Genomic DNA, 11,442 nt, shown 5'->3' with positions numbered 1-11,442 from the left:
CAGTGTGGTGACCGCGCTCCATTCCCCCCCCCCCCCGTAACAACGACCTTGTTGGGGCTGAGAGCGATTCACAGTCCTCCAGGGAACTTGGGCGGGCAGGATGAACTTAAACCTGGATCTTCCGAGTTCAAGCCCAGTCCTGTAATCATGGTGCCCATGGGGGCTTGCTGGGGGCAAGTGATGTCACGGGCCATGCAGTTGTGCAGGTGATGATGCCATTTGTGTCATTTGCGGGGCCGTCGCCTGCTGTCTTGCACCCGATGGCTCTCAGGAGGTCTTTCTGGCTAAATTAGCTCTTAAGCTAAGCACTAAACCAACCCAACTGTAAAGGAATTTAGAGCCGACCTTGAGGGAGGGAGGAAGGAGCTCTTAATAAGGGACCTGGAGAAGCAATTACACAGTCCAGAGGTTGGAACAAGCATGAGAAAGAAACTCAGAACAACCCTGCCTTGATTTATTTAGTATAAATTGCGACAGAGAGAATGTGTAAACCCAGTCCTTGTGATGCAAGAACAATTATTAGAATATTCTTTCCTAGGCGATAGGGCACATGGATATTCAAAAATATTGTGTGTGTGGAATATCAGCGTTCGGGTGGCCTGTGCCTGAGCCTAAACGTGTTTCAAGCATTTGGGTCTGTGCATGGAGCAGAACAGGGCTGTTCTGATCTGCGCACAGAACTAAATGGGGCTTTTCTGGGCAGAAATGGTTTGGGAGGGGGGAAGAGCAGGGAGAAAGCCAAGGACATCGGCCACCAGAATTGACCCCTCTCCCTCAGCAAGTCACAGTGTGCCATATATCTCACCAGCTGCCCAACCTCTGATGTTTCCAGTGTGGCACATCCCACATGCCTTTTTGAATCCCCACCTTTCCAATGCTTTCCCTTCTCCTTGTAACCTGGATGCAGGACCTGGGGGCATGTTCTAGGAAGCACTTTCCATTCACTTTAGGCAATAAAAAACCCCCAAGATGCTTGCCTTGCATCCATGTAAAAATGGAAAGTATATTTGAAGCAGCCACTCACAACCTGCTGCCTTTGAGATCTGTTGGACTGCAGGTCCCTTCATGGCCATATTTAGGGATTTATATTTAAGCACACCAAATGGGCTCCAGGTTGGGGAATATTGGTGTTGTAGACTTCTTTGGGATCTTCTGCACTGCACAGGGATTCCCGGTCACTTGGCGTAATAATGGAAAAGTATATTTTTGCTTGTGTCTCCTGAGAGGGAAAAATAGGAGGAGGAAGGAGTATTACGAATGTTCGCCACCTTGAGTTATTTTTAAAAAATAATACAGGCGGGATAAAAACAATCTAAAAAAAATTAGGGAAAAATAAATTTTCAAATTTGAAAGCTCTGACACATTGTGGCTGCATGAGTTACTTTCTGCATGTGAAGTTCTCCACTACCATAAAGGAGCACCTTAAAATATAATTATGATGTATGATTAGAAGGGACCTAGTGAGCCAGAAAGTCACACAAAGTGGAGCCTGACTTGAAGCAATTAATCTGAATTTGTCAACCCCAGTTTAAAACACAATGTTGCTTTTTATGAAATCAGTTGGAAAAAGATATTTGGCATAGAAGCTAGCATGTCTATCCACCAAAGAGAAATCAGAGAATTGAGAAAGTATAAAATACATCATACAGCTGAAGGCAATCTGATAAACTGCCAGCACACTCTAGAGTGTGTTTCTTTATCAAACTCCTTGGAGTTCAAAGGGCTGACTTCTAGATCAGGGTGCTTCAAATTGCAACAGAGGCTGGCAGTAAAACACATCTGCGCTCCGACTTTTTTCAGTCGTCTCCTTTTTTAGCCTGTTCCGTGATTTTGCTTTTTGGGGACTTCTTGTAACCCTTAATTGCTCCGCCTCTTTCCTTATTGACGGCTGCCCTCTTCAATCAGGTTCCTTCAGGTAGTAGTGTGGGCAAGACAAAGGGCGCGGTGGGCTTCGTTCTTGCTTCTGCGCAGGCGGGGAACAAGTACGACTGATGACAGCTTAACGAAGCGACGGCGCGCAAGGAGCGAGAACGGCTTCTGCGAAGGGCAATGGCGATGCGATGAGCTGGTAGCGGCCGGTGACGTCACAGGGGGCGTGCACGTACGTGCTCTCTTGCAACAGCCCCCCCTTTTTTTTTTTGCAAGCCCTTTTTGCGCGTCAGCTGACCTGCTGCAGAGGGAGGAAGATCGGAAGCCGCAGCTTGCTCGACTGCCCGCCCGCGCGCCCCTTTTCGGTGCCGCTTGTTGCTCTGGCGCGCCTGAAACAGAAACCGGGGTCGTCGCAGAAGGTTGCGGGACCAGCACCGTCTACCCGCGGGGAAGCGGAAAAAGCCGGAGTTCAGCTGGATGTGGGCTCCAGAGTCTCCCATTGCAGACTCCGTCTCTAGCTCGTGCCCCAGCTTGACCCCGTCCTCTTCCACCACCAGCACCAGCACCGTACAAGCCGACAGCCTCCAGGCCCCCGTCGCTCCCGGGGACGGCCTCCAGACTCCTTCCAGCTTGCCCGGCAGCCTCGATTCCCTCTCTGCCCAGCCCAGCCACCTCCGGGCATCTTCCAGCCCTGGCAGTCTTCTGGAGTCTTCCAGCATCCAGAGCGACAGCCTCGAATCCTCTGCTGGGCAGCGCGAGAGCCTTGCCTCGGCCAGTTTCCTCCAGGACAGCCTCAACCCCTGGGACAGCCTGGACTCCCTGCGGCGCTACCAGGCCAACCTCCAGTCCGTCTTCAGCCTTGGGGACAGTCTTGAGACCTCCAGCATCCAGCTGGACAGCCTCCAGTCGGTGGCCAGCTTAGGGGACAACACCCAGGCTTCCAGCATTCTCACTGATAGCCTTGAGTCCCCCTGCAGCCTGTGCGATAGCCTGGAGCCTCTGCACCGCTGCTCTGGATCCTACAGCATCTGACCCAAGCCTGTAGTGGGTTCTCTCAGTCTGTTCTGCCAGAGCCAAGACTGATCAAACAGGGACTGTGCGAACCATCGCTGGGCCTTGTCACTCCGTGCTTGTTTCCTCACTGAACTGAGCCTTCTCCTCCACGTCTCGGCGAAAGGTAGTCTCTGGCAGCAGTGATGTCCACTCAAACTGCTTGCCCTCAGGAACAGAGCGTGCTGAGGGCGCCACGGCGGTGTCACAGCTATCTCTCTGATCTCTACCAGAACATGCTACGGGGCGAAGAATCCCAGCCTGTGGAAAGGAAGAGGTGCCAGCCACTGTATAGCAGCAGCAGTGCCAGCCATCTGAACTCCCCCCTTCGCAAGGAAGCTGAACGCAGAGTTCCTCAGAGCGCCACTGTTACGAGCTGTGACCCACACCTCCGACCCATCATGCGCCGTCGGGCCAGGTCCTTGCCCAGCTCTCCAGAGAGAAGGTGGAGCGGGGTGGCTCCCTGCCGTGTTCCAGGTTGCAACACCCGCAAGAACCGGGTCAGGTTTGCAGATGCCTTGGGCCTGGAGCTGGCAGAAGTGAAAGTTTTCCAAGCTGGGGAAGACCCATCCATCCCGCTGCATGTTCTTTCCCGGCTGTCCATTAACTCAGATCTCTGTTGCAGCAGGGTGGACCTGGAATTCACCATGCATTGCCTGGTGCCTGACTTCCAGCAGCCGGTGGATTGTGACAACTTCCTCGGCCGCCTGCAGCAGCAGCGGGTGTGTTTGGAACGAGTGACAAGCTCAGATCTGGGCCTGAATGGCATGATCAGAGTGATCAACGTTGCCTTTGAGAAGCAGGTGGTTGTGCGCTACACTTTTAATCACTGGAAGGGCCAGCATGAAATAAATGCTCAGTGGCATAGCAGTGTTGCTGGCCAGGATGGGGAGACCCAAGTGGACATCTTTACCTTCTTCCTCCCTCTCCCCCCCTTCCTCCTCCAGCTTAGCTCAGTAATTGAGTTTGCCATATTATACCAAGTCAGCGGGCAGGAACACTGGGATAACAATCAAGACAAGAACTACACCCTCACTTGTAGGAGTCATCCACTTAAGATGCCCAGAGAATGTGAAGAGAGCTGGATTCATTTCATCTAAAAGCAAAGCCTTCATTTGACCGCTTTCTTCCTGAGGCACCAAAGAAACTCTTCAACATGGCAAAGATCCTTCAGAACAAAAGAAGAACAAGTGATCTGTTCAAAAGTTGTTCAGAGAAGCAGGTTTTTTTTAAAAAAAGAAAAGGATAAAGGGCCTTAATTTGCAGTGATTTGCACTAAATTCACTTTAAATGTGTAGGAATCATAGCCAAGAGGTGTGATCAGTAGAAGCAAGCCAATTTCTTTTATTGTTTTGATTAATTCTCAGAATGTGCTCATTATGCAGTATTTTAAGACATACTGTTTATTTTTTCACTTGTTGGTGCTCTGTAGTTTTGCACTTCACTTTTTGCACTTTTTTTTAAGGAAATGTCTTTGACAGATGGAACACAAGCGTATTTCTGTTAATTTCTAGTAGAAAAAAAAGATGTTGCACTTTTTTAATGCACTGGTCAAATGCTGCAGGGTGGGGGCAGGCAAAAAATAACCATTTAAATAGAAATGAAAATTTATGGTGCAGTTAATAATGCCTATCTGACAGTTTTCTTACACATCTGGCATTCAAGTCCATGAATACTAATGTGTTTTATAGGACTTCCTGTTATTAAAAGAAGAGAAAATGCAGTTTACTTTGTGGAGAATTTTTTTTTTTTTTTTTTTGCCTTCCAGGTCAGAGTCAAAGTAGCTCTGGAAAAAGCAGTAGTTAAATGCAGACTTGTTTCTTTTTAAGCTATTTCTGTTCTGCAAAATAATTTCAATGTTGAATCCCATTCAACACAATACTATACAAATTATAAGTTCCAGCAAATTTATCTGCTAAGAAAGATTTTAAAAATGAAGTTATTCTGTAGAAGTATGACCGTGAACACTTTTAAAGGCAAATAATGGCAAACTTCAACAAAAGGTGGAAGCTGATGTCACCATATTTTAATGAACTACAGCCACATTGTACCAATGTTTGATTTTGACTGTGTAGGCTGCAGCCAGTCTTAAACTGGTTTCCAAACAAGCCATGGCTAGAGTGAGAAAGTGAAAAAAATCTTAGACACAGGGATTGGCAAACCACTTCTTTTTTGTTGCCAAGAAAACTTCATGGATGTATTTATGTACTTACTAAGAGTCAGATTTGACTCACAGGCATTTTTACTTTTTTTATAGTTAACACAGAGGTCATCCTGAATCACATTTTTTAGAATGTGAAACTGCCTGCTTGGTTGGAAACTGAGTCCCAGGACTTTTCTCTGAGAAGAAATGAGAATGCTTCTTTGCCTATATAATTAATATGGGTTATACTTTACCAGCCTTGGGCATTACTAGGTAACGGCCTAGATTCCAAAACAAAACAACACTGAAATGTGTTAGATTTCTAGGAGATCTTATGAGATTTTGGCTTTTTTAAAAATAATTTAGAAGAAGTAAATGATGCCCTGCGTCACCAACTCCTGGGTGATACAGCTACCGGTGCAGTTAAGGATTGAGTTGCATGTTGTACTGTTTCTGTCACCATTTGTATGCATACGTGTTTGGGAGGTTGCTGTTGTTGACATCGACTGAGACGTTTGCATATGCCATTAAGACTGTAAGGCAACTTCTGTGGCTCACTTCATAGAGAGCGGCTCCTTCTTGGGGAAGAACTACTGGTGATATGGTGAAGATAGCAATGAGTGTGGAAGGGTTTTTTTGTGTGTATATACTAAGCTAAGGATCATTCTGATGTATGTAAACAACTGATGAGAGATGAATTTGTGATTGCCAGCGGACCTGAAAAGTATTCTAAAATCAGAGATCTAGCATACATTCAGTACTTCAGGAGGAATCACCTTGTGCAATGTAGTATGATGAAATACAGTACAAGTCTTTATTTTCTCCCTGCCCATTTTGTGACATGATTTTGGAATGCTGTAGCAAGCAGCCTTAGATTGAGTTCACCTAGCTTGGACTAGTCTCTAAGATGGGGTGGATAATTTGCAGCTGTACATCATGTATGGCCTTCAGACTAATTTTATGCAGCCCCCAGACTAATTTCATAAGCTGCTGCAAGAGAAAAGTACAAATAAGAACCACCTCTCCTTTCCTTGTGGACTACTTCTTGAGAAAGAGGAACAAATATTTTCAGAAGGAAAAATATTTGAGATGTCAGGAAACAGATAATCCCATCCATTTTGGGTTCTGACCACATCTGCTTTTAGCTCTGGCTTCATCCACTCAATGGCTCCCAAAAGATTGTCCATGATATAAATCTGGTTGTTTATACAAGGTTTCCTGACAGAGCTTCCCCCCCCTCCCGTTCTATATGCAAATTATTCTCCCATCTTCACCCCCACAATCCACCCCCAGCATAGGGTTTGGGTTTTTTGCTTTGTTTGCACATGATGCAGAGAAGATTAATGTACTTGGTTTCTGATTTCTTGTATTTTGGACTGATAACTGTGCCTTGAATAACCTTCGGGCTGCTATACTGCAGTGCATTCCAGCTATGCATGCTCTGTATCTCATGGGAGCTGGAAGGGATCCCAGTTCCAGAGTAGAAACTCATGTCAGCCCTATATTTGCTAATGAGGACTTCTATACAAGATGTTTTCTCAAGGGGCCATTCTTTGGAATTTGAACTTCCTTTGATATGCCTGGCCAACGTAAGAGGAACATTGGGTAATGGAAAATCTATTTTCCTTATTGGTGACCAAGCCAAGAAGTGTATTTAGATCTCTTGTTTTCAAACAAATAGAAAGTAGGATGGACACTTCAAACAAATCTCTTGGATTTTCTCTATTGATTTCAGTAGAAATATTGTCCCTCAGTAGCAAATTCGTTTTCTGAACTTGGATCCTTATGTAGATAGAATGGCATGTTTCATGAAATCGTAAAGAACACACAAATCTTTGAGGTGGAGCCAAAGGGAACCCCCTGAATAGCTCAAGGAAAAGTCAGTAGCCATAGAAAGTTAACTGATTGCTTTGGGGAGGGGTGAAAAAGTGGAGAAGGTGGAATGAAATGGAGTATCTATGTAAGTATCTAGAAGAGGGCATGGAAAAATTGGCTAGGTAGAATGCTAACCGGCAATGCTTACAACCTAATTTTTCATATTTCTGAGTCTACATGTGGCCATTATAGCTCTGAGAGATTTTGTTGGTTGCAGTTGAACTGAGTTTTCTGTCTTCAGACTAGGTGTATGTTTGTCACTGTGGAAGGTTGGTTAGGCAACCTCTGAAAATGTGTTATGGTAGCAGAAAAGCTGGATTCTTACCAGAGCGAAGTAGCAGATTTCTCCAATAGGGCACTCTCTAAATATGTTAGGATTACAGGCAGCATTTTCAGCAAGGATGGCCATTGACCCTTGCAGAGGTGATTTCATTTCTTTGACATTCTTTTGTTTGTTCCTCCATCATCATGTCCTTACCATCACCTTTCCTGACTGAGAAATCTGGGAGTTTTAGCCATAAAGTATTTGAAAGATATCAGGGACAGGCCAATGCGTAGTACCATTCAGTGATCTGTGACTGCTGGGACGGGTCATTGCAGATCCTATACTCATGATTGCAAGTGGATAATTTTGCACACTCAACTTTTTGCATGTGATGAAATGACTGAAGAAAGGTGGTTTGACATCTCCACAATTCTGAATCAAGCTGGGTAGTATCCTAAGTGACCAATGTCCCTACTGAAAGGACGTTGCATAGAATTCTTTTGTTCCTTATTTTGAGCTATAAAATAAAAAGCTTGTTGCATGTTCTATTATGGGCATAGTTTCATGACGGTAAGAAAAATGTAATTTAAAATAGTACTTGAAGCCCATAGACCAGCCTTTCTCAATCTGGTATCCTTCAGTTCTGATAGATTAAAATTTCCATAATTTGGCCACCGTGCCTGGCAATTAAAGAAATCCAGCTCCAAACAAATCTGGATCTTGTTCTAAGCCTTTATTCAGAATTGTTTGAGAGAAGCAGTTTGTGTACTATTGCCAGTATTCAAGTAGCCCCTATTTTTCTGCCAGCATCTGAATCTCTAAAATGTGAAAAGTTAGGCATGAAAAGGTCAATACATTATTAATGAAGAAGAGCTTACTTTGTACAAAATACATTCAGGTTACCCTGATGATCTGTAACTCCTTAACAATGTAATCTCTTTCTCCCTTTTCTGTTTTTATAATTCATGTTGCCATATTTGACCCTTTGTTTTTGAGTATTCTAATAGAGTTGCTCCATAACTATTCTTTGGACCTTTATCAAAATCAAGAAACCAAGCAAAAAGAGTTGAATATTGTGCTTCACTTTGCATTTCATATAAAATTTCTGCAAATATGCTTTGCAGCCCATGTTGAAAAGAAATAGAGTTTTAAATTCCAGTTGCATAAAGAAGTTAAGTCCGCGTACATCATTGTGTTTTAGAACTGTGACACAAATGATTATTATAAAATGGCTAAATGTGCTACAGTATTTCCAAGTGCAAGCTTTTAGAAAGCAAACAGAACTTATTTTTCTATAATCACAGAATTTTAATAACATTGGGATTTAGAAAAAGAAATGTGATCGGTAGGCAGATAGAAGGCATATTTCCCAAAAGTATTATATAATTATGCCCATATAGGTGTCAGATTTCTATTTTTTTTTTAATTGTTGTACGCCGCCCAGAGTCACCTTGTGTGAGATGGGCGGCTATATAAATATGATTAATAGTAAATAATAAATGATTAATAAATAAATATTTATTTGCTTTCCCCCTCTGATCTTTCATAACGAGTAACTCAGTGGGCTTGAAATGTTCCAAAGGCATTTGGAAAATATAGGTGCTATATGACAGTTACTGCTCTTTTTGGAAACAGTATTGCAGACTTCTTCCTCATCATTTTTCCTTTTCAAAAACTGCTTTCACGTGTGCACTTCCTTTGGCCTCTTTGCACTCTGCATTATAAATATCCTGTGTTCTGAAGATGCACTGTTCCTGGTAGCAGATCTGTTTACTTTCCAGTTCATCAGGACAGAGAAGTACGGGCAAGGCCCAAAACTGTAACACTAGACTAGTGATGCAAATAAAAATCTATTGCTTGCCTTGCTGGATCAAAGCCAAGAGCTTCTGGTCCAGCGTTTTGCATCCAACGATGTCCTACCAGTCAAATGCCTCTGGAAGTGAAATCTCATCAGTCTGGCATGAAGGTCACAGCTGACCCCTGTTTATCTCCAAGTCCTCTGTACTTAGAAATACACTGCTTTGGAATACAGAGATTTCATTTAATTACTGTTGCAAACAGGCACTTCTGAAATCCACAAATAAAGAATGGTACCGCACCAAAGGCCTGGGGAAAAATAAGTTGTACAGAAGGACGTTATTTTTCCCCTTATGCAAACTCAGGGAAATAAATCTTACATTTATTTTAAATATTAATTCCTCCCGTGTCCTGAAACAAGAACCTGAACAATTATAAAAGCCCAAGCAAACAATATTATTATATTTTTGAACTGCTGGGCTCCAAAAGCAACAGCTTTGGATATGAATTTATGGCTTAAGGTTGCTTTAAATATTTACCATGTTTTAAGTATTGATTACTAGAAAGTTTCCAAAAGGTTATCCCCAGGGCATGGGAATAGCAGATTTCACCAAGGAATGGTGCATTCAGAATAAATGTATGCCATGTAAATGTAGTCACTGTTTGATCATGTGGCATGCAAGTCTATACTCTTAACTAATTAACTCTTGCTTAAGGTAAGAGCCAATTTTGTGTGGTGGTCAAAGGCATTCAGGCTAGAAACCAAGAGATTGTGAGTCGTAGTCCTGCCTTGGGCACAAAAACCAGCTGGGTGACTTTGGGCCATTCCTAGGAAGAAGGCAATGGCAAGTCACTTCTGAAAATGTTGCCAAGAAAAATGTTGGGACTTGTCCAGGCAGGCGCCAGGAGTCAAGACTGACTCAAAGGCACAAAAATTGCTTAAGGTACTTGAGTGTGAGTTCTGTATGATTTCTTAAGGAATAACTGCTTATGTGACTTGGGATGTAAACAGTTGATAGTCTCATGAATCTCTCCGCCATGGAACGTAAGTAGAGAAAGAAAATGGAAACGATTCATTCTGCCGATAGATAAAACTGTCCCTTTCAGTTGGGAACTGCAGTCCAAATATCTGGAGGGCACTGGATTGCTATTCTGGCATCACAAGTTAATTGCAAAATGACATCGCTCTGAGCCCAACAGGACTAAATTTTGGATAGATATGTCGAATGACGTACATGGCTCAGGAATAGACATATTACAGTCAGTGGGCACTGATCTCTAAAAATGGACTTCCTGCAGTGAGTCACTGATCTGTAAACGTTTTTACTTTTCATAAGGGAGGAAAGAAAGATACGCCAAGGAAAACCACTGAAAATGTAACTTTTTTTGGGGGGGGAGACTGCTGTATGAAAGAATGCTAAAAATCCCTTGGGAGGGACTATAGTGCTGTTTCCAATAGAGGGTATATGGGTTGCAGAATGCTGGTGTATGTCAAAGCCTGATCTGTTTGGAGGCTAAAGATAAGCCATATTGGAACATGCTAAGCAAAGCCTCACGAAAGGATGTGTCACCTCTACTGGAGGGGCTTCCTGGGACAGGGGAAGAGTCACTTAAATCTGTAATAAAAGGACCTGAGACCTATAATTGAGACCTTTATTACTGTACTGCAGAAATCCTGCCGTGTTCCTGTACGTAGAGTTTCAGGAGGAATGTTCCTATTAAAGCAGCTTTGTAACCGTGCAAAACAGCCAAGAGTGATTCTTTTTTCCTTAACTCTGGTATTAAACAGCCTTTTGGGAGTGCCACCCTGATCGTGGTGAGCTGTCTGCGGTCTCTCGTTCCCCTCTTGTTAAAATGTACCTCCTTCCAAATCAACTGGGTTCTCTGAGATCAAATTCCAATCCTGCATGCTTTTACCCTGAAGCCTTTAATTTCATGGCACGGAGGCCGTTCTATCACCGTTTTCTATTTAGTACTATTCTCAGGGCAACTAATACTTGTGGACTTCCCTTTTTATGTTTCAGTGATGCCTTGCCATTTTAAAAAGCACTTTAACAAGATGCTGTATTTAAAATACGGTATTTTTTTTTTTGGCAACTGATCATGGCTGAGTATAACGTATCATTAAAAGATGTTTGTGGCTCAGTTTAGGCGACGCTTTCACCGGAAAGAATGTGTGTGGATTCTTACCATTTATAATATTGTATAAGAATAAAATAAACTATGGCTAAATATCTGAATGCGTTGCAAACTTTTTTTAAAAAAAACTTGTTTAATCGTTGTTGTTTTTTTTAAACAGGCAGCACCTATCATGCCTGATGCTTTGTTTTACATATGTGCTTGTAATTTTCCTATAATCAGATTTTTTTTCAGGGTGTCCTTGAAATGCATCTGCAGGAAATAGATGGCTGAGCATTTTGACTCTTCACATAATCGGCATAGA

At 43.1% G+C, this 11,442-nt stretch overlaps 1 protein-coding gene across 1 annotated transcript; it reads left to right on the top strand.

The window, feature by feature from the left end:
- The first annotated feature begins 3,064 nt into the window (after positions 1-3,064).
- Positions 3,065-11,233, top strand: PPP1R3D (protein phosphatase 1 regulatory subunit 3D). Its single transcript, XM_007440300.4, has one exon. The coding sequence runs from the start codon at positions 3,066-3,068 to the stop codon at positions 4,017-4,019; it is 954 nt and encodes a 317-aa protein (XP_007440362.1). The 5' UTR covers position 3,065; the 3' UTR covers positions 4,020-11,233.
- Positions 11,234-11,442: the final 209 nt, after the last annotated feature.

The sequence above is a fragment of the Python bivittatus genome, unplaced genomic scaffold, assembly GCF_059951505.1.
Source record: "Python bivittatus isolate LINGU-HERP-01145 unplaced genomic scaffold, Pbiv_v1 ctg000700_np1212, whole genome shotgun sequence".
Lineage (NCBI taxonomy): Eukaryota > Metazoa > Chordata > Lepidosauria > Squamata > Pythonidae > Python > Python bivittatus.
This window is presented reverse-complemented; position numbering and strand designations above follow the sequence as displayed.

Coding starts and splice junctions, on each gene's coding strand:
- PPP1R3D (XM_007440300.4), top strand. CDS start 3,066: ATGTCCACTCAAACTGCTTGCCCTCAGGAACAGAGCGTGCTGAGGGCG.